This window comes from Chiloscyllium plagiosum, unplaced genomic scaffold (assembly GCF_037043375.1).
Source record: "Chiloscyllium plagiosum isolate Xiang-an unplaced genomic scaffold, Cpla_swu_hap1 HiC_scaffold_1, whole genome shotgun sequence".
Lineage (NCBI taxonomy): Eukaryota > Metazoa > Chordata > Chondrichthyes > Orectolobiformes > Hemiscylliidae > Chiloscyllium > Chiloscyllium plagiosum.
In genome coordinates, this window is record NW_028270139.1 from 137,114,607 (window position 1) to 137,138,557 (window position 23,951).

The 23,951-nt window shown below is 43.8% G+C and overlaps 1 protein-coding gene across 2 annotated transcripts; it reads left to right on the top strand.

Annotated features, from left to right (window-relative positions):
* The first annotated feature begins 1,682 nt into the window (after nt 1–1,682).
* Nucleotides 1,683–22,605, top strand: tmem129 (transmembrane protein 129, E3 ubiquitin protein ligase). Of its 2 annotated transcripts, none has more exons than XM_043710148.2 (4): nt 1,683–2,019; nt 3,635–4,106; nt 4,393–4,552; nt 20,508–22,605. In XM_043710148.2, the coding sequence occupies exons 1-4, from the start codon at nt 1,728–1,730 to the stop codon at nt 20,754–20,756; spliced, it is 1,173 nt and encodes a 390-aa protein (XP_043566083.1). In that variant the 5' UTR covers nt 1,683–1,727; the 3' UTR covers nt 20,757–22,605. The 2 variants fall into 2 exon arrangements, with proteins under 2 accessions (XP_043566083.1, XP_043566163.1); XM_043710228.2 differs by having other exon boundaries at nt 1,686–1,932.
* Nucleotides 22,606–23,951: the final 1,346 nt, after the last annotated feature.

Sequence of the window (23,951 nt, forward strand, 5' to 3'; positions counted from 1 at the left end):
TCCTAGCAGAGCGCTTTAGGGAACATCTCTGGGACACCCGCAACAATCAACCAAACCGCCCCGTGGCCCAACATTTCAACTCCCCCTCCCACTCTGCCGAGGTCATGGAGGTCCTGGGCCTCCTTTACCGCTGCTCCCTTACCACCAGACGCCTGGAGGAAGAACGCCTCATCTTCCGCCTCAGAACACGGCGGCACGGTGGCACAGTGGTTAGCATTGTTGCCTCACAGCGCCAGAGACCCGGGTTCAATTCCCGCCTCAGGCGACTGACTGTGTGGAGTTTGCACGTTCTCCCCGTGTCTGCGTGGGTTTCCTCCGGCTGCTCCGGTTTCCTCCCACAGTCCAAAGATGTGCAGGGTCAGGTGAATTGGCCATACTAAATTGCCTGTAGTGTTAGGTAAGGGGTAAATGTAGGGGTATGGGTGGGTTCGCTTCGGCGGGTCGGTGTGGACCTGTTTCCGGGCGGCACGGTGGCACAGTGGTTAGCACTGCTTCCTCACAGCACCAGAGACCCGGGTTCAAATCCCGCCTCAGGCGACTGACTGTGTGGAGTTTGCACGTTCTCCCCGTGTCTGCGTGGGTTTCCTCCGGGTGCTCCGGTTTCCTCCCACAGTCCAAAGATGTGCAGGGTCAGGTGAATTGGCCATACTAAATTGCCTGTAGTGTTAGGTAAGGGGTAAATGTAGGGGTATGGGTGGGTTTCACTTCGGCAGGTCGGTGTGGACTTGTTAGGCCGAGGGGCCTGTTTCCACACTGTAATCTAATCTAATCTAATCTAATCTAAACAATTCAACCCCAGGGCATCAATGTGGACTTCAACAGTTTCCTCATTTCCCCTTCCCCCACCTCACCCTAGTTCCAAACTTCCAGCTCAGCATTGTCCCCATGACTTGTCCGGACTTGTCCGACCTGCCTATCTCCTTTTCCACCTATCCACTCCACCCTCTCCTCCCTGACCTATCACCTTCATCCCCTCCCCCACTCACCCATTGTACTCTATGCTACTTTCTCCCCACCCCCACCCTCCTCTAGCTTATCTCTCCACGCTTCAGGCTCTCTGCCTTTATTCCTGATGAAGGCCTTTTGCCCGAAACGTCGATTTCGAAGCTCCTTGGACGCTGCCTGAACTGCTGTGCTCTTCCAGCACCACTAATCCAGAATGACAGTTGCTCAGTCTGACACAAAACCACAAGACAGTCATATGATGGCCTACGTGACTATAAGGAGAAAGTGAGGACTGCAGATGCGGGAGATCAGAGCTGAAAAATGTGTTGCTGGAAAAGCGCAGCAGGTCAGGCAGCATCCAAGGAGCAGGAGAATCGACGTTTCGGGCATAAACCCTTGTTCAGGGATTAATTCCAGATGAAGGGCTTTTGCCCGAAACGTCGACTCTCCTGCTCCTCGAATGCTGCCTGACCTGCTGCGCTTTTGCAGCGACACACTCTCGACTTCAGTGAGGTTTCGTTAACCCATCATTCTGTTTTCAAGTTCCTGTCCTTATATGGTTCTGTTCCCACAAACTGAAGCACAACCGGTAGATCCTCACCAATGGATACATGGTCCCATTCCGGCACAATGGGCTGGGGGGGGCGGGGTCAGAGTTGGGGGCGGGACCGGTGCTGGGGCGGGGCGGAGTTGGGGGCGGGGCCATTGCTGGGGCGGGGCTTGTGGCGAGGTTTGAACCGGATATCCGTGTCTCCAGCGGCGACAGTTTGGCCGAGCCGAGAATGGACAGCCCTGAAGCAGTGTTCAGTCTCTTTTACATTGTCCTTTCCTTCTGTTTTGTTTTCACTCCGACCGAGTTCCGTTCGGCGGGGGTGACGGTTCAGGACCTGATGTCTGAGCAGTTGGGCAGTGAGGATCTGGCCTTCATTCACTACCACATCCGCAGGACGGCCGCCACTGTCACTGTGCATTCGCTGTTACCGCTAGGTCAGGGCAGAGCGGCCCCGGCTTCATGTGGGGGAGTGAACGAAGCTCCCTCTGATTTGTTTGTGTGTTGTGAGCCTGGGAAGTTGGGTAGGATTTCGCCACTCGCGAATGTTCCCAATTATTGGGAATGCTGTCAACATCAACTTTCTGAACTTCAGGCCGTGTCTAAACTCCCTCTCTTCTTTGATGCCAACAAGGCAGCAGTTTTCAGGATGGTAATGGGTTGTAGAAGCGCTGGTAATCCAGCGAGCAGGGTTTTATAAATTTCGAATGAATTTACTGGAGCCGAATATTTTTATCGGATTTATACTCTACCTGGTTTACAGTATGTTTGTACTAATTTAGCTCATCCTTCCTTGCCTCGGTGGTAGTGGTAGGTTTAAACACAACATATGCGCAGGAAATATTAAGGGGGCAAGATGGCACAGCATTCATAACATTTTGTCACTAGTGCCCTGCCTCACATTGTTAACTCTTAAGGATTGATCTTCAGTAGATCTGATTTATACTGCTTTATATAGTATGGAATCTAGCCTGAGTTAGTATTCCAAATTAATTTTCTCTTCACCTGATCACCTTTTAGTTATAAATTTTAGGCTTTTTAAAACCTAATTTGCTTCCTTATAAACCTAGTAGTCTCAATGTTTCAGGCCTTTCCTTACTCTTTTTCTTGTGACAATACTCCTTCACGTAATTGTGTCCAGAGTGTGGGGAATTTTCCTATGTGCCTTGTTAACAGAATTGAACACGTTAGCTGAGGTGTGACCTAACCCAAAACTGCACTACTTCCTTCAGTATAAAGACCACAGGCTTGTGCTTAATCAAGAATTAAATTAAAAGATAGTTGATCTGAAAGGTTCACTTTCTCTGTCCACTGAAGTTGCTTGACCTCAATATTAGCTTCTGAAATATTTTACATTTTATTTATTTGGTAATACAACTCTATTTGATTGCATTGTTATGCGTTGTGATGACATGGCTTTTAAGTCTTGTATCGTTTTCAGTCTTCTATGCAGTCCACCAGCACTCATTGAATAAGTTGTTCTTCCTTCTGGACAATATCTTGAAGGTGTTGACTTAAAATTTAGTATCACTCTGATTGCAAATTTTACCTAACTATTTAGATAGATCTTTGATTAATTCTTCAGATTCCAATTAGTAGTATTTGCAAATGTGACCAACTTGCTTTGTGTTTCTGTTAAGATTATTTTTGCAATTCAAAGAGAATCAGAAAGTAAAGTTTCAGTCATGGCATTTTACCCAAGCTGAGTCACTCCTTTGGTTTGTGCAGTATTTAAGGAGTGTTTCATTACTTCTCACAATGTCCACACCCTCCCTTGAACCGTTAAGCCGTAGTGCTGTCTATTTTAGTAGCATAGATGTGATCACGTCCACTTAGAGTAGTTGTTTCTCCTGATATAAGTAATATTTACCCCTCAACCAATCTTGCCTGAAAGTTGACTGATTTATTCATTTTATGCACAAAAGGTTGTCATATTTGGTAACAAATTTGCAATGCAATTCAAAAACAAAAGGATAAGATGCTATATGAATATAAAGCTTTTATCAGATCAAGCTGTAGTTGCGGTAAAATGATTGAGGGTACCTTTCGTGATTTGTTGCAAGTATGTGAATAGGTTTTAAATGACCCTTTACTGAAATGTATTGCATGTTTTTCTCACTTATCACTTGTTTCTTACAGGTTATTATGCAGGAATGTGTGTTGCATCTTCTGGTGAAAAGCAGTTCTACTTTCTAGTAAGCGAGGGTTGGTTGATTTATTTAGTGACTGCTGTGCTCATCCCGGCTTTTACTAGCCTCATGGTGTTGTATTGGTCCTTAAATAAGTGGGGCAACCATCCAATAGCCAGAGGCCTTGCACATTATGCTCTTCCACAGTCTGGTTGGAGAGCAGTGGCATCTTCTGTTAATACTGAGTTCCGAAGGATTGATAAATTCGCTTCTGGAGCAGCAGGAGCCCGTGTAATTGTCACTGATACCTGGGTGATGAAGGTGACTACTTACCATGTTCATATAGCACAGCAGCAGGACATTCACCTCACATTGACTGAATCAAGACAGCATGAGCTGTGTCCTGACGTGAATGCTCCTGTACAATTCCTCACAATTCAAGTGTGCAGCATCAATCCGAACATCAAGCCATTCGACATTAGGTGGGTAATGGCGTCCAATCACAACTGGATTTAGTTATCCTGATTAAGACTTGAAACCACATCACCTTGTCCTATGGGCCTGTTTGCTGATTCCCTCCACTTAACACAAGCACTTTGTCCTCTACCTTTCTGTAGCACACTTTTCCCCCATTGCCCTGAACTAAATTGCAACAAGTGAAAAGGAGATTATTTTCAAGAGTGGGTGGTGGATGCAGAAAGAAACTAAGTAAAGTTGTAATACATCAAGAACTGAAGTACAGTCTGTATTGTCTTTATTTATTTATAGACTGAATTCAACTGAGTATGGTGAACTACGTGAGAAACTGCACACAACAGTTCGAAATGCTCATAATGTGGTTATCCATCAGTCTCTAAGTGACATGTTTCTTGACACATTCAAGATCCAGGTGGAATTGAACCAACGGTTTCATCTACCTAGTAATCAGGTATTTGTATTTAAAATCAAATTTTCTTTTTACCTCTTATAATATTGAAAAACAGCTCAGCTACATGGAGTTCTTAGTTGGCCCATATGCTTTGCCTGAAAATGAGTCATGAAGTGTATCCTCTGAATCTGTCACTCAGGCCATTACAGAAGAACCTCGATTATCCAAGCACCAATTATCCGAAAATCGGATTATCCGAAGGAGATCTCCAGGTCCCGATGGAAACATTACATCAAAACCGTGTTTCCAACAGTGATCGCGTCTTTTGTGTACAGTAATTAAACAGGCACCATCTCCAAATGACTAACATCCCGCCCTCTCTCTCTCCCCACACTTTCCCTGGAGTTCTACATGGGTGTACCTTAAACCCCACTTCCCCAGATAATCTCTCCAACATTGTCCTGTATGTGGAAATGGTGAAACCTGTCAAAAAGTTGCAGTAATAAGTTGTGTGTGGTTGTGGCTGCACGCGCGTGTCTGTGTGTCTGCGCGTGCGCTACTTGGAGACTTACCCCACAAAGGCAAAGGCAACTGCAGCTGTCTTGTTGGTGTCCAGTCCAGCTGCCCCAAGAGGGGGCGGGGGTGTATGGGGCTGGGTTTGGGGGCAGGAGGCGGTGTGGCACAGGGTTCGGAGTGGGGGGGTTGGTGTGGCACAAGGTTGGGGACGGGGCCGGTGTGGCACAAGGTTGGGGACGGGGCCGGTGTGGCACGGGGTTGGGGACGGGGTGGCATGGGGTTGGGAACCGGAAGGCACGGGGTTGGGGGTGGGGAGGCGGTGTGGCACGGGGTGGGGGACGGGGAGGCACGGGGTGGGGGGCGGTGTGGCATGGGGTTGGGGCGGGGAGGCGGTGTGGCACGGGGTTGGGGACGGGGAGGCACGGGGTTGAGGACGGGGAGGCACGGGGTTGAGGACGGGGAGGCACGGGGTTGAGGACGGGGAGGCACTGGGTTGGGGGCGGGGGTGTTGGGGGCGGGGAGGCACAGGGTTGGGGGCGGGGAGGCACGGGGTTGGGGGCGGGGGTGTTGGGGACGGGGAGGCACGGGGTTGGGGACGGGGAGGCACGGGGTTGGGGGCGGGGAGGCACGGGGTTGAGGACGGGGAGGCACTGGGTTGGGGGCGGGGGTGTTGGGGACGGGGAGGCACGGGGGTTGGGGGCGGTGTGGCTTGGGGGTGGAGGGGTTTGGGGGCGGTGTGGCATGGGGTTGAGGGCGGGGAGCTCGGGACGGGGTGGCACGGCGTTGGGGACGGGGTGGCACGGGGTTGGGGGCGGTGAGGCTTGGGGGTGGGGCTCACGCGCTGTGTGCTGCTGCTAGTCTCCTGAACAGGGAGCAGACTTTAAAAACTCCGAGCCCCAGATGAAAATCGATTAATCAAATAATCAATTATCCGATCGAAATAGTGCCCACCCACCATGTTCGAATAATCGGGGTATCCCTGTTATTTAATAAGTATCTTAGCTCGCTGAGCCGGAAGGTTTGTTGTCAGATGTTTCGTCACCATATTAGTAACATCAGTGAGAGTCCTCCGGTGAACCGCTGGTGTATGTCCTGCCTCTCTATTTAGAGGTTTTGGTTTCTTAAGGTGGGTATAGTCATTTCCCAATTTTTTTCAAGGGTTGCCTCTAAGAATTCTCGTGCATGTCCTTGTTTCACCTGTCTTCGGATGTGTGTGTTGTCCCAGTTGGTGTTCATGTGTCCTGATGGCAAGTTTCCTGCTAGTTTGTTTGATGTGGTGTTTTTTACAGTTCTTGCATGGTATATTGTTGACTGGGACAATACACACATCCTGGGACAGGCGAAACAAAGACACTCATTCTCACCAGAATTCCATCAATAAACATGTAGTTTTAGATTCTACATACCTTCCCTTGAAAAGAAAAAAAGACTGGAAACAACAGCATCCACCTGAAGAAACCAAGACCTATAAATAGAGAGACGGGACATACCACCAGCGCTTCACCCAAGACTCTCACTGACGTTATCTAGTTCGCTGACGAAACCTCTGTAAACAAACCTTCAAGCTCAGCAAACTAACTCATGTACTTATCATCAACCTGAGCGACAAATCTTCTCGAAAATCATTTTCATTTAATCATTTAGTAATACATCCTTTAACCTTAGCACATCCAAATATTGTTATCTAATTGTAGTCATGTTCCATTACCCCAGTGCTCCCTGATGTGTATTGCTCCAGGTCCATTAATGCCTTCAGTTTAAAATTGTCTCATTTTCAAATCACTGTCTGGCCTCACACCCCAAGCCAGCCTTTGTAATCTCCTTCCATCTTATATCCTTCTGAAATATATGCCATTCTGATTCTGAGCTTTTAAGTATCCTGATTGTCTTCATTCAAATATTGATAGCTGTGACTTTAACTTAGTTAGGCCTCAAACTCTGGAGGCCTAAACCTCCCTAAACCTCTCCACTTCTCTTCCCTTTTTGCAAGATGCTTTTTAAAAGTGTGTCTTTGAGCTTATGGTCATCTGCGCAAATATCTTTTTATTTGTAACAAACCTACCAGCTCGGCGAACAGACCAACAGTCTAACCAGCTCCAAGCTACAAATCTTCACAAAATTTAAATATCTTTTTATACAGTTCAATAAAAACTTTAGTTAATTTTCGAAAACACTTAAGTTGAAATTGCGATGATGTATTCACCCATTGTTTTTACAGATGAATGTTCATCTTTTAAAAAAATTTCAATGATGTTTTGATTGGTGCTTTACTGAATAACCTACACATTGAGTATATTTAAGTGATTGTAGTTTGTGCAGAGCCTCTCCCACTCCCACATCCAAGGCAATTAACACTACTTTGGTGCAATGTTTGCTACAAATATAGCACTGAAAGGATATGAGGTTTGATTTTTAGAGTTTCTTTTGGATGAGTTGTTGTGCATGCTCGAGAGCTTCATCGACTCTTAATATCACCATCCTAGTCCATTGATGTTGTTTGTGATCTTCCATGTTGTTAGCCATGATTACCTGGCTAATTAACCAATAGCCGGGGTTTGGAATCAAAGCTGCCTTCTCCGAGGCAGTCTGCCAATTAATGCTGACCACTCCAACCTACACTGAGCTGTCTGGTTTAGCATTCTTCAACACATACCTTCGCAACTCTGCCCACAGTTCTAAGCAAAGCTCAGCACATAAAGCCTTGATTTAGGAGAGGTTATTTGAGGTGCTCACCATATGGAACTTGCTATGGATGAAAAGCATTGTGACTCTCGTTACCATCCTTGTGTTTCCTAGTCTTTTGACCACAAAGGCATCACAGAATCTTCAGAATTAGTAAAAATATATGTTTTGCATCACTTCACCTCCACATGCCATCAACCATGTTTATTTTTGATCCTCATTTCCAGTTGCAAGAGAGGTAGGCCCTGCACACACTTAGCATCAACAGTTTGGGTAAAGCACACACTTTATTAACTGGGCACCTATGGGACTAGGAGTATACTGGTTAATCAAATAATGGATTAGTGGTGCAGCAGTTCAGGCAGCATCCAAGGAGCTTCGAAATCGACGTTTCGGGCAAAAGCCCTTCATCAGGAATATTTTATTGCTGTCCTCTTACAGCACCAATAATCCAGAATCTGGTTTCCAGCATCTGCAGTTATTGTTTTTACCTGGTTAATCAAATATTCTGATAAATCAAGAGGTCCATGTAATCAATGTAAAACCACACATTAAGTAATAGAAATGTGATGCAGCGGTATACACATCACTGTTATACTTTATTTACAGCATAAATCATTTAAGTTTAAGTTATTATTTAACGGCTAAGAGCCTTTTCACTCTCACCCTCAACTGACTCCTCGAGACATCGTGGAGATAGCAATAACACAGTAAACTTATGATATTTCAGGTATATCGTTTTTGATTTGATTATTTATGATTACGGACTGAAGTACAGTAAAAAGCTTTGTGTATGAGCAGTACAGGCAGATCATAGTAAGCAAGGATGTTCAGATCAGAAAGACTTAAGACAGAAGCATAGAGGTGAAATTGCACAGAGAAGAAGCTGTTCCTGAATTTGCTGGTGCGTGTGTTCAGGCTTCTGTATCTTCTGCCTGACAGAAGTGATTGTAGGAAATCATTACCGGGCTGTGATGGGTCCTTGATGATGACAGCCTTTAGGTGGCAGCGAGCTGTGTATGGAGTCCGTGGATGGAAGGTTGACTTCTGTGATGGCCTGGACTGTACACACCACCTTCTGTAGTTTGTTATGGACACAGCGGTTGCCATAAGAGGCCATTATGCACCCAGACAGTATGCTTTCACTGATGCATTGGTAAAAGCTGGTGAGGGTCCTTATGGACATGCTGAATTTCCTGAGCTGCCTGAGGAAGAAGAGGTGTTGTTGTTCCACGTTGGCCATCACATCTCTGTGGGAATCCAGAATAGATTATTGGTTACCATCACGCAAGGAACTTGACGCTCTCCACCCTGTCAACCTCAATTCCATTATTGTAGATGGGGCCATGTTCTCCTCCTTTCTTTCTGAAGTCAATGATCAGTTCTTTGACACACAGAGAGAGAGGTTATTCTCATTGCACCACATCACCAAGCCCTCTATCTCCCTTCTGTATTTTGTCTCGTCATTGTTAGGTATCCATCTATGGTGGTGTCATCAGCGAATTTATAGATGGTGTTCGTTCGAAATTTGGCAACAGTTGTGGATGTATAGGAAGTACAGTAGGGGGCTGAGGCTGCTTCCTGGGAATCTCCAGTATTGTGTTATTCTAGAGAAGATGCAGTTATCTATCTTCACTGATTGCGGTCTGAGGGTCAGAAAGCTGAGGATCTAGTTGCAGAGGGCGGAGCCGAGACCAAGGTCACAGAGCTTTGAGATCAGTCTAGAGGGGATAATGGTGTTGACGGTGGAGCTGTAGTTGATGAGCACGAGTCCGATGTAGGTGTTTTTGTTGTTCAGATGCTCTAGAGATGAGTGCAGGTTTTTCTAGTTTATCATGTGTGCTGGTTAATTAAGTGCCAGTTCTTTGAAGAGGTGACAAGTAGGTTAGACCAGGGAAACCCAGTGGATGTGGTCTACCTAGACTTCCAAAAGGCCTTTGATAAGGTGCCACATGGGAGGCTGCTGAGCAAGGTGAGGGCCCATGGTGCTCGAGGTGAGCTACTGGTATGGATAGAGGATTGGCTGTCTGACAGGAGGCAGAGAGTTGGGATAAAAGGTTCTTTTTCGGAATGGCAGCCGGTGACAAGCGGTGTCCCGCAGGGTTCAGTGTTGGGGCCGCAGCTGTTTACATTATATATTAATGATCTGGATGAAGGGACTGGGGGCATTCTAGCGAAGTTTACTGATGATACAAAGTTAGGTGGACAAGCAGGTAGTACTGAGGAAGTGGGGAGGCTGCAGAAGGATCTAGACAGTTTGGAGGAGTGGTCCAGGAAATGGTTGATGGAATTCAATGTGAACAAATGCGAGGTCTTGCACTTTGGGAAAAAGAATAGAAGCATGGATTACTTTCTAAACGGTGAGAAAATTCATAAAGCCAAAGTACAGAGGGATCTGGGAGTGCTAGTTGAGGATTCTCTAAAGATAAACATGCAGGTTGAGTCCGTGATTAAGAAAGCGAATGCAATGTTGTCAATTATCTCAAGGGGGTTGGAATATAAAAGCACTGTTGTGCTACTGAGACTTTATAAAGCTCTGGTTAAGCCCCGGTTGGAGTACTGTGTCCAGTTTTGGTCCCCACACCTCAGGAAGGACATACTGGCACTGGAACGTGTCCAGCGGAGATTCACACGGATGACCCTGGAATGGTAGGTCTAACATATGAGGAACGGCTGAGGATCCTGGGATTGTATTCATTGGAGTTTAGAAGATTAAGGGGAAATCTAATAGAAACTTACAAGATAACACATGGCTTGGAAAGGGTGGACGCTAGGAAATTGTTTCCGTTAGGCGAGGAGACTAGGACCCGTGGACACAGCCTTAGAATTAGAGGGGGTAAATTCAGAACCGAAATGCGGAGACATTTCTTCAGCCAGAGAGTGGTGGGCCTGTGGAATTCATTGGCACAGAGTGCAGTGGAGGCTGGGACGCTAAATGTCTTCAAGGCAGAAATTGATAAATTCTTGATGTCACAAAGAATTAAGGGCTACGGGGGGAATGTGGGTAAGTGGAGTTGAAATGCCCATCAGCCATGATTGAATGGCGGAGTGGACTCGATGGGCCGAATGGCCTTACTTCCGCTCCTATGTCTTATGGTCTTAAACTCAATACAGTTCACTTTATTTTATCATTCACAACACAATAGTGGCTTTAGGTTCCTTTGATTGTTGAGTGTTTGGCAACTGGAGAAAGGAGCTTTTTTAGGTACATTGATATAAGGAAATCTCTTGCACCAAGTTACAAATTCAATATGAATATAATTCTTAATAAAAGCACTAAAGGAAGAGGGATGGATCAGCTTGTTATATTCGTTGTGGGGCTAAACGTTTGCAGACTAAAATCTGCTTTTCTTTTTAACCTTCCCTGCCACCAACCTTTGCTCTGTACCTTCAGTTAAAATTAAGGCTGAGATTAAGAATTTGCACAGTTTTGAGGGAGATTATACTTGCCTTAAAACAGTATTCCATTAGATATTGCTGCTTTGACTGACAAGTGAAACACAAGCTGTAGTGTGCCATTAATTATGGGAAAGTTTCGAGAGCATGTCATATTTTTTGCTGTTTAAATTAATTTGAGGGAAGTAAGCATGCTTTTCTAAAATAAACTTGGAGCCATAAATTTATCAGGAGTCAGATATTTGTAAATTTGTTCAGTCTTTGTGATGTACAAGATGGGAAGTTAAAAGCCTAGTTTGGAGTTATATGATGCTGAGATTCAAGTTGAGAGCGATTGAGGTATGTAATTAACTAAGATGAGGATGTCCAAAGCCAAATTGTATATGTTTTATATAATGTCTTGGTTGTGGGTATGTTTGCCGAGCTGGGAAGTTGATTTGTAGACATTTCGTCCCCTGTCTAGGTGACATCTTCAGTGCTTTGGAGCCTCCTGTGAAGTGTCAACTGGAATTTATTTGGTTTAGTTTTTGCTGCTTCTGGTTGCTGGTTCCAGTTTGTTGTAGTAGCTGGTATATTGGATCTAGATCGATGTGCTTCTTGATGGAGTCTGTAGCTGAGTGCCATGCTTCTGGCTGTCCTACATTTAGCTTCTCCTATGATCATTGCAATGTCTCATTCAAATTTATGGTCCTTGTTATCACTGTGTATGGCTACAAGGGACAACACCCTAAGATTTTATGGATTACACAAAGTAGACATACCACTGAGACCCACTGTGATATTCCCGGGAACGCCATCGCATAAATTGGCAAAAGAACTTCAACAAAAACTAAAACATCTTAGCAGCGGATCCAAACACTCCATACAATCATCACAAGAATTCCTAGAGAACATCAAGAATATAAAATTAGATAAGCATGAAGTAATGGTCTCATTTGATGTAACGGCACTGTTCACTTCAATTGTCAAAACTGTAGCCAGAGAGACAATAGCCAACCTCCTGGACAAACTGAACAGACAACACAACGGGGAACCTATCAACAAGGACTGCATGCTCACACTACTAGACCTGTGCTTGACAACACAATTCACATTCAACAACCAAATGTATGAACAGATCAATGGAACACCTCAGGGCTCATCCATCTCTGGGCTTATAGCAGAAGCAGTGATGCAAAGATTGGAACAAACAGCCCTCCCACAAATCCAACCCAAACTCTGGATCTGATATATAGACGACACATTTGTTATCATTAAGAAAACAGAAATGGAGACCATATACATGATTATCAACACCATAATCACAGGAATCAGATTTACGAAAGAGGAGGAAACCAATGATCAATTTCCATTCCTGGATGTGATGGTACAAAGAACACAGAATGGTGAATGCACCCCACAAAAGTGTACAGGAAAGCCACACACACTGACCAGGTCCTGAATTACAATAGCAACCATCCAAATACACGAGAAACTGCATTAGGATCCTGTTCAAAAGGGCTACAGCACACTGTAGCACTCCCAAACTACAAAGGGATGAAGAACAACACCTCTACAGAGTATTCACTAAGAACGGATACCGCTGCAATTTCATCCATAGATGCCTAACAGTCACACAATGCGACAAGGACATGCCGACCTAACTCACCAGCCACGCTACCTTACATTAAAAAAGTCTCTGAACTGACCGCCAGACTTCTCTGACCACTGGGATTCACGACAGCCCATAAACAGACAACTATGCCCAGCCAACAACTTACCATGACAACAGACCCGATACTCATCATGTGCAAGACTAACGTAATTTACAGGATTCCATGTAAAAAACTGCACAAAATACTATATAGGGCAAACAACAACTAGTATTCACTAACACCAATTAGCCACTAAATACCACGAGTAGCTGTCCCTAGTAGCCACACACAAATGACAAGGACTACAGATTCGACTGGGACAACACAATGATCACAGGACGAGCTAAACAGAGGACAGCCAGAGAATTTCTAGAAGCATGGACTCCATCAACAGGCACATAGACCTAGACCCAGTATACCGGCTACTACAATGAACAACTGGCACTAGCAATAGAAAGCAGCAGAAACAGCACCAAATAAATTCCAGAAGAGACAGTACAGCAGCGTTTCCAAAGCATTGAAGATATCACCTAGACAGGGGACGAAACATCTGCAAATCAACTTTCCAGCTCAGCAAACGTATGTTCAACAACAACAATTGGCACCCGAGCTACAAACCCATACACCGACCGTGTTTTAAATAATCTTTAAAATCAGAAGCTGAGTAATAGTAAAGATAACCATAGATGAGTGAAGCTAATTATTTTGTTTTAAATTAGTCTCACTCAATGTGACCCTATCCTGTAGATACACAAGTCTGAGGTGAGATATTTAAATCAGTAAGGGAATCCAGAGTTAAGAGGATAAGGCAGGAAAGTGGAGTTGAGGACTATCATCAATCACAATCTCATTGAGCAGAGCAGTCTTAGAACATAGAGCGTTGCAGCGTAGTATAGGCCCTTCAGCCCTCGATTTTGTGCCGACCTGTGGAACTAATGACCATTTAAAAGCCCTTAAAGTTTGCAAGTCGACTACTGTTGCAGGCAGGGCGTTCCACACCCCTACTATTCTGAGTAAAGATGCATTGAATGGTCTACTTTTGCACCAATTTCTATGGTATGTTTCTGCAGTGAAAGACTGTTCTACAATTTAAATCCACAACTTCCTACCATTAGTGCTGAACTTGTCTTGATCTAGTTTGTGCACGTTTTTCTTTTTGTTCTGTAACAGCAGATAAACTTGAAATGATCTACATTCATGAGGCAGAACTTGCTAAAAAATACGTAAATTTAATGCACAATACAATTACTGTATTGCAGTTTGTAGCAAGGAATGGATACCTTATAAATTATGAATTGTCATTGATTGCTGGATGTTTTCAATGTTCTTCCTTGTGTTAGAATGCGGAGACATACCAAATTAAATCAGCCTCCCTATCTCTATTTACAGCACAGTAAAGGTAAAACCTTCAAAAATCCTCAAATCTGACCACAGTAGTTCCCAACCAGACTTTTTCAATAATCATTACAGACTTTGCGAACAATCCATGTCAAGCACCAAGTTTATAACTTAAACAAAAGATTCTGGACTACTGTGTGTAGTTCTGGCCACATTGTTATAGGAAGGATGTTATTAAACTGGAGAGGGTTCAGAAAATATTTGTCAGGATGTTGCCAGAAATGGAGGTTTGAGATATAAAAACAGACTGGAGAGACTGGGACTTTTTTCACTGGAGTTTAGGAAGTTGAATAAACTTATTGAGGTTTATAAAATCATGAGTGGCTTAGATATAGGTCTTTTCCCTCAGGAGAGGGAGTTCAAAACTAGGGGACCTTTTTAAGATGAGAGGAGAAAGCTTGAAAATGGACATGAGGGGAAAGCTTTTTTTTTTACACAGTGCAAGAAGGGGAGTAGGGATAACCCTAGTAACTATAGGCCGGTGAGTCTCACTTCTGTTGTGGGCAAAATCTTAGAGAGAATTGTAAGGGATAGGATTTATGAACATCTGGATAGGAATAATGTGATCAAGGATAGTCAGCATGGTTTTGTGAAGGGCAGGTCGTGCCTCACAAACCTTATTGAATTCTTTGAGAAGGTGACTAAGGAGGTGGACGAGGGGAAAGCAGTAGATGTGGTGTATATGGATTTTAGTAAGGCGTTTGATAAGGTTCCCCATGGTAGACTACTGCAAATAATACGGAGGTATGGCATTGAGGGTGAGTTGGAGGTTTGGATTAGGAGTTGGCTGGCTGGAAGAAGACAGAGGGTAGTAGTTGATGGCAAAGGTTCATCTTGGAGTGCCGTCACTAGCGGTGTTCCGCAAGGGTCTGTTTTGGGACCATTGTTGTTTGTCATTTTTATAAATGACCTGGAGGAGGGGTTAGAAGGTTGGGTGAGTAAGTTTGCGGATGATACGAAAGTCGGAGGAGTTGTAGACAGTGGCAGGTTACAGCGGGATATAGATAAGCTGCAGAACTGGGCAGAAAGGTGGCAAATGGAGTTCAATGTAGCTAAGTGTGAGGTGATTCACTTTGGTAAGAGTAATAAAAAGATGGGGTACTGGGCTAACGGTCGGATACTTGGTAGTGTGGATGAGCAGAGGGATCTTGGTGTCCATGTACACAAATCTTTGAAAGTTGCCACCCAGGTAAATAGTGCGGTGAAGAAGGCATATGGCGTACTGGCTTTTATTGGTAGAGGAATTGAGTTCCGGAGTACTGAGGTCATGTTGCAGTTGTATGAGACTCTGGTGCAGCCACATCTGGAGTATTGTGTGCAGTTTTGGTCGCCATACTATAGGAAGGATGTGGAGGCACTGGAACGGGTGCAGAGGAGGTTTACCAGGATGTTGCCTGGTATGGTAGAAAGATCGTATGAGGAAAGGCTGAGGCACTTGGGGTTGTTTTCATTGGAGAAAAGAAGGTTTAGGGGTGACTTGATAGAGGTGTATAAGATGATTAGGGGTTTAGATAGGGTCGACAGTGAGAATCTTTTTCCACGTATGGAGTCAGCTATTACAAGGGGGCATAGCTTTAAATTAAGGGGGGGGTAGGTATAGGACAGATGTTAGGGGTAAGTTCTTTACTCAGCGAGTCGTGAGTTCATGGAATGCCCTGCCAGTAGCAGTGGTGGACTCTCCCTCATTATGGGCATTTAAGCGGGCATTGGATAGGCATATGGAGGATAGTGGGCTAGTGTAGGTTAGGTGGGCTTGGATCGGCGCAACATCGAGGGCCGAAGGGCCTGTACTGCGCTGTATTCTTCTATGTTCTATCATGTGTGGAATGAACTGCCAAAGGAAATGGTGGATGCAAGGACAGTTCCAAAATTTAAAAGACATTTGGATAAGTGCATGAATAGGAAAGGTTTGGAGGGACACAGGCCAAGCGCAGGCAGATTGGACTAGTTTAGTTTGCAAACATGGTTGTAGTAGACTGGTTGGACCAAACGTCTGTTTCCATGCTGTATGACACTATTTAACAATTTGTTAACAATAAATAGTTTTAGAGCTGAAAATGTGTTGCTGGAAAAGCGCAGCAGGTCAGGCAGCCCATCCAGGGAACAGGAGAATCGACGATTCGGGCATAAGCCCTTCTTCAGGATTCCTGAAGAAGGGCTTACGCCCGAAACGTCAATTCTCCTGTTCCCTGGATGCTGCCTGACCTGCTGCGCTTTTCCAGCAACACATTTTCAGCTCTGATCTCCAGCAGCTGCAGTCCTCACTTTCTCCCCAATAAATAGTTTTAGCATGGCAAAGTTTAGACCACAAGGTAATCTAATTAATGAGCCTGAGCTTCTGGTTGCCAGCTTCAACACATCATTGTATTCCCTGGCCAAATCAGAATGCTCCAACGAAGCTCATTGCAAGCTAGAAGAACAGCGCCTCATTTTCCACTTGGGAACCTCGTATTCTTCAGGGCTCATTACCAAGTTCAACAATTTTTGGGCTTAATACATCTTTTCCCATGTCCTTATCCCAACCCCTTGTCATCATGTCGGCTGCAACCAAAATCAACCCGTTGTCAGCCACCAAAGTGTTCAAGTCCCTATTCGAGACAGCTCAGGGAATCCCTAATGGACTCGAACCTGTAAGCCTGTCTTGGTTCGTCCTGGAGATTGTACTCTGTGGTAGTCTGGAATATAAAACTCTTACAGACGGTTTAGTCGAAATTATTACATTTATTTACCAATGGCATCAATGTTACACTATAACATAGATATCTAGCTCTTACCCTGAAGAGAGGTCTCAGGCTAACCCTCCCTATTGCTGCAAACAGGTTGTCTTTATACAGAATTTGGTATTAAAATTACAAAAACGCCATATGCCCATCGATTTTCCTGCTCCTCGGATGCTACCTGACCTGCTGTGCTTTTCTAGCACCACTCTAATAACCCACATCCTCCACCTCCTCCAAGATTTCTGTTTCCCCGGCTCCCAACGCTTCATCTTCACCATGCATATCCAAACCCTCTACACCTCCATCCACCATGACCAGGGCCTCCAAGCCCTCCATTTCTTCCTCTCCCAACGTCCCCAACAGTACCCTTCCACCAACTCTCTCATTCGTTTGGCTGAACTGGTCCTCACCCTTAACAATTTCTCCTTCTCCCACTTCCTCCAGACCAAAGGGGTAGCCATGGGCTCCCGTATGGGCCCCAGCTATGCCTGTCTCTTTGTTGGCTACGTAGAACAGTCCATCTTCCGTAGCTCCACCGGCATCATTCCCCACCTCTTCCTCCACTACATTGATGACTGCATTGGCTCCACCTCGTGCTCCCACAAGGAGGTTGAGCAATTCATCAACTTCACCAACACATTCCACCCTGACCTTAAATTTACCTGGACCATCTCTGTTACCTCCCTCCCCTTTCTGGACCTCTCCATCTCCATTAATGACGACCGACTTAATACTGACATTTTTTACAAACCTACCGACTCCCACAGCTACCTGGATTACACCTCTTCCCACCCTACATCTTGCAAAAATGCCATCTCGTATTCCCAATTCCTCCGCCTCCGCCGTATCTGCCCCCAGGAGGACCAGTTCCACCACAGAACACACCAGATGGCCTCCTTCTTTAGAGACTGCAATTTCCCTTCCCACGTGGTTAAAGATGCCCTTCAACGCATCTCGTCCACGTTCTGCCCCTCCAACCGTAACAAGGACAGAACGCCCCTGGTGCTCACCTTCCACCCTACCAACCTTCGCATAAACCACATCATCCGCTGACATTTCCACCACCTCCAAACAGACCCCACCACCAGGGATATATTTCCCTCCCCACTCCATTCCCCTTTCCGCAAAGACTGTTCCCTCCGTGACTACCTGGTCAGGTCCATGCCCCCCTACAATCCACCCTCCCATCCTGGCACCTTTCCCTGCCATCGCAGGAATTGCAAAACCTGCTCCCACACCTCCTCCCTCACCTCTATCCAAGGCCCCAAAGGAGCCTTCCACATCCATCAAAGTTTTACCTGCACATCCACCAATATCATTTATTGTATCCGTTGCTCCCAATGTGGTCTCCTCTACATTGGGGAGACTGGGCGCCTCCTAGCAGAGCGCTTTAGGGAACATCTCTGGGACACCCGCACCAATCAACCCCACCGCCCTGTGGCCCTGCATTTCAACTCCCCCTCCCACTCTGCCGAGGACATGGAGGTCCTGGGTTTCCTTCACCGCCGCTCCTTCACCACCCGCGCCTGGAGGAAGAACGCCTCATCTTCCGCCTCGGAACACTTCAACCCCATGGCATCAATGTGGATTTCACCAGTTTCCATATTTCCCCTCCCCCCACCTTACCCCAGCTCCAACCTTCCAGCTCCGCACTGTCCCCATGACTTGTCCTAACTGCCTATCTTCTTTTCCACCTATCCACTCCATCCTCCCCCCCTGCCCCTGACCTATCACCTTAATCCCCTCCCCCACTCACCTATTGTACTCTATGCTACTTTCTCCCCACCCCCACCCTTCTCTCACTTATCTCTCCACCCTTCAGGCTCTCTGCCTGTATTCCTGATGAAGGGCTTTTATCCAAAACGTCGATTTTCCTGCTCCTCGGATGCTGCCTGACCTTTGGTACTTTTCCAGCACCACTCTGATCTATACTCTCGTTTCCAGCATCTGCAGTCCTTGTTTTTACCATCCAAAACGACGGACTAGTCTATACTATGTGGAAAGGTCATGACGGAGTCTCGCTCAGCTAACATGCCTAGGATCATTGTCCTACCAATGGCTTTTTCTTTTAAAATCATCTGAGATTCCCAGATTGCAAATTAAGTTCATAACATTCCGGGATCGCGAGCTCCAGGGAACGTTCAATCCATGACAAGCCAGTGTTCACTCAAATCAGACCACAAAGAGTTAATCTTTCTACCAGCTTCTGTCCTGTCTGTCTCTGTGTCACTTGAATCCTTCAGTCAGTGAATTACAGAAGAATGTTTTCTCTCTCTCTCTCTCTCACTCACACATGAACATCTTGCAACTTCCTTACTATGCCAGGTTCCACCTTCCTGTTTTCCCAGCCTGTAAGGATAATGAGACATTCACATTCCAGAACAGTCAAGATGAGGGAGCTGAGCTTCATAAATTCAAATCTGCTCAGTGTGGTATACATGAAAATATATCAGGATTGTTCTATTATGTGCATATTCCACTCAGGTTATTAAATTACAAATTCTTTTCCTATTGAGTATGAGTTTTGTTAAGAGTCTTCAATATAAACAGAAATTTAGCTATCAGACATCTAATTGTGAAATATACGCAATCTTCCAGCCCCCTGGCATGAGAAGGAAGTACTGCCACACATTCCACAAGTGAACAAATGTTATCATCTTATTAATACCGATCCATTGACATAAAGAACAGATGATACCAATTGTTCAGAACAAATGCCCCACCTCCTCACTGGTGGCCAAGCACTTTCCTGCATCTCATGTCACAAATGTATCACATGTGAGGCTACAAGATTTCTCAAAAGGTTCCCATTCTCCCAGGCTGACCTTTACACATTGCTTTGTCTGCCTACCTGCTTTTCTCTCTGACTGCATCTCCATATATCGTTTACACCTCCCCCCACCCCATCTTCTACATAAATACCAATCTTTTCCCAATTACAGTCAGATTTGAAGAAGGGTCACTGATATTGAAACATTACTGCCAGACCTGTTGCTGCCACATATGCTGCCAGACCTGTTGAGTTTTCCCTGCAATTTTTGACTTTGTTTCTGACTTCCAAAATCTGCATTTAAATGGATTGTACACCTTAAAGAAACAAACCATAGAGCAGTAGGAAAAGAAACCTGAATCTTAAGGAGCAATTGTTGAAACTACCATCTATTTTTCAGATGAGATGTTAAGCTTCTCAGGTGAATATAAAAGAAAAAAAACTCATGTAACTATTTGGTATAGAGTAGAATTCTACCTGGTGCTAGCTTAATACTTGTCTTTGAGAACACGTGATAGCAGTTTATCTAATAACTCGCTGTTTCTGAAGCTTTGTTATAAACAAATTGACTGAAATATTTCTCTCATATTAATTACAACAGTGACTGCACATCAAAGCATTTATTCAATGGTTATGAAGCTCTTTGAGACTCCAGAGATCATGAAAGTCTTTTCTTTTACGTCTTTTTTTTATTAGCCCGAGGGTAGGATATAAATTGAGGTGATGGGAATGATTGACCCAAGTAGATGCTTACCAAAATCACACTTCTAATCAAGAGAAAAGTAGGGATTTTTTTTGTATACAATTGAAACTTTAAAACTGCACAGTTCCATTAAATCCTTCACTCCTGTGCTATTGAGATTGACGTTTTCTAATTGTAAAATGTTGCTTTCAAACAGGAACTGGAGCCGTGCATTGGCTGCATGCAGACAGCTGCTAACATTAAACTCATTAAAGACTGCCAAGAGCCAAATGAGGGCGAGTGTCAGCAGTGTTATTGTCGTCCCATGTGGTGTCTAACGTGTATGGGAAAATGGTTTGCCAGCCGCCAAGATCAGCAACATCCAGAAACATGGCTATCCAATCGGGTGCCCTGCCCTACCTGTCGGTCAAAGTTTTGCATTCTTGACATCTCTATTGTATGCTAACGTGAATGAAATGAAAATGGAAATTATTCTTCATCTAATATCCCAGTTGTCTGTCTCATGTCAAGATTTCATTTCTGGCCTCTTCCAAGCTGTAGCCCTCAACTTTTTTTTGTTATGGAAGCTAAACTAAATGTCTTCAGGCCACAACAATTGCCCTTGAAGTGTTCATTTTACTTTAAAACCATACATCATTCAGTGATGAGTACTTCCAGTGAGAGAAATTATTTTCCCCTTTTCTTATTCCCCTGTGTCTATTCAAAATGAAACCTGTCAACTCGGGATTGCTTTTTCAAGAACTGATGACTTTTGCAACAGGAACATCAATTCAGAGTTGCTTGAAACTTAAATCTTCATAACACTACAATGACTGTATTTCTGGATTGTCATGAGTTGACTCAAATTCATTAACTGAATGGTTTGAAACACTTAAATTTCAAGGCTTTCTTTTTTATATTTCTCAACTCTTTTCGTTTATATTATGGATTCTCAATATTTTATTTCCAACTTCAAATCTTTCCTATACAATCACTGCATATACAGTATTATAGTTTTGGATAACATTGTGTCATCCTTGCAAGATACAAAATCTGAGTATTTTCGAACTCAATGAATCCCTTCTATTTCACAATGTTAATTGCACATCTCCTTTATAAACCTTTTACTGCAGCAGGCTGATTTTTCCATTGTTTATTTTCCCATTTTGTACTCCATATGGACGCTGGTTTTAAAGATTGCCTGTAATTCATTCAGAATTTTGCCAATTCTGGTTCTTCAGTTGCATTTTTTAAAATACTGGTGCAAATGATGCTGCCAGTGCAGGGTTTCTCGCTGTAAAGGTGATGATGACAGCCTTTGCCTTGAACTGTAGCAGTCTTATCTTCCACAACTGTTCAGAAATGCAATGGGAGTTATTTGTTCAATTTGACTTTAACAATGAAGGTTATACATAATGTCAAACTTAAATGTCAAACAATCTGGAAGAGATTCAGTGCAAATTCTTCTGAAATAATGTTGAAGAGAAATGTTACATTGCCCTGATTTGCTCGACCAGGAGTCTAGGACTAAAGGCAGTCTAAGAGTTAGCCATACCTTTCAGGTTTGAAATTGACAAATGCTTCTACACATTAAAGATGGAAGTTTTGAACTCTTTCAGCAAATAGCAATTTGTAGGTTAACTATTAATGTTAAACCTAAACTTGTTTTTTTTTTTAGCCAAAATTATTAAGTGGCAAAGTTAAGTATCTGGAGTTATTTCACAGCTCAGTCATGGTCTTCTTGAATGGTAGGATAAGCTTCATTGTCCAAATGGGCTCTTCCTGTTGAAGCTCTGAAATACTCTGCTGTAAAGTCCATTACGCCAATTCCATTTGGCAGTGCTTTAAGCAAAATTTTAAAAGACAACCACACCTAATTTGGAAAGTTAGAGATCCTTTTGCAATTTTTCCAGGAGCTTACTCTTCATTACTAATTTAAACTAGGTTACTTTACCCTGTGTGGCAGTGTTAAAATTATCCCAGGGCTCTTGCAATTACAGGAGCGATAGAAAGGATTGACACGATGAAATGATCCCTGCATAAGTCCACACTAATTGGCATGCTCCCTTTCCATTCTCCCTTAACCATTCTATAGTTCCACATATATTTCAAACTGAGGAATTTACAGTTGACTGTAGGTATCTTTGGAACAGCATCATGTTGCAGAAGATAAAAAATATTTTGAAGAAAGTTGAAATGGTTCTTAACTTTGAATGACCTGATTTTAAGATGAAATTGTATTTTTGAAGCTATAAGGTATATTTTTCTGTTTTGGTATATGGACAAAGATACATAATAAAATATTCTGTCCTGGATGTTCATGCCGTATATACTGCCTGTACCCCAAAATGATTCCTGCTGGCTGTTGGTAGTAAGAGGTTTCAGTGCTCACAATATGATATGGCTGTGGATCTACCACTAGGTGGCATGAGGTAGCAGGTTTCTGAAGTACCTGCATAAGTATCTGAGTGCGTTGATTTGGAGATGCCGGTGTTGGATTGGGGTGTACAAAGTTTAAAAATCGCACAACACCAGGTTATAGTCCAACAGGTTTAATTGGAAGCACTAGCTTTCAGAGCGCTGCTCCTTCATCAGGTGGTTGTGGAGGACACAATTGTAAGACACAGAATTTATAGCAAAAATTTACAGTGTCATGTAACTGAAATTATACATTGAAAAAGACCTTGATACCTAACTGCTGAGAGACTTAACAAACAATCAAGGTATTTTTCAATGTATAATTTCAGCTACATCACACTGTAAGCTTTTGCTATAAATTCTGTGTCTTACAATTGTGTCCTCCACAATCACCTGATAAAGGAGTGGCGCTCCGAAAGCTAGTGCTTCCAATTAAACCTGTTGGACTATAACCTGGTGTTGTGATTTTTAAGTCTGTTGATGTATTTCTTATTCAATTTACCATGGACTAACCAATGCCAATTTTCACATTCCAAAACATGAATTCAAACACCATTTGTTATGATGCCACGAAGAGTTAATGTTGTACCACTGAAAACCTTCAGATGTTATTCATTCTGGTGTCAGCTATAGCTCAGTGAGTAGCACTCTTGCTCTTGAATCATAAGGTTCTGGAGAGCTCCTACTCAAGTGCTTAAGCATAAAAATCAATGCTGACACCTCTGTACTGATTAAATCTATCTCCACCATGTTCTAAGGCAGTGTATTTTGGATCCTAACCACTTGCTGGGTAAAAATGTTTTTGCTCATGTCACTTTGAGTTATTGTACTGTGATTCTCACCCCTTCTGCCAGTGGGAACAGCTTTTATTAAAAAACTATTCCATTCCGACCCCTCATTTTGAACATCCCAAATAAATCTCAATCTTTTCAAAAGGAACTTCACTAATCTGTCCTCGTTCATTCTCAGAACAATTCTTGTAAATCTTTTCTGTGGTTTCATATTGCCTTCATGTTCTTCCTTAAGTAATGTTCAAAATTGGGCATAATGCTCCAGTTGAGACTAAGGCAGTGTTTTATATTGGTTCACCATAGCCTCCCCGGTTTTGTATTCACTGCTTTTTATAAAACTATCTGTCATGGAGGCCCTCTTATGTATTTTTTCAACTGGTACCACCATCCCTCAATGATTTGTCCATGTATATTCACAGGTCCTACTGCTTCTGCACCTCCTTTAGAATTGT

Bases quoted from the DNA above. Each gene is read 5' to 3' on its own strand.
- tmem129 (XM_043710148.2), top strand. From the start codon at position 1,728: ATGGACAGCCCTGAAGCAGTGTTCAGTCTCTTTTACATTGTCCTTTCC. The intron at 2,020-3,634 runs GTAGGATTTCGC...TGTTTCTTACAG, and splicing joins TTGTGAGCCTGGGAAGTTGG to GTTATTATGCAGGAATGTGT. The intron at 4,553-20,507 runs GTATTTGTATTT...GCTTTCAAACAG, and splicing joins TTCATCTACCTAGTAATCAG to GAACTGGAGCCGTGCATTGG.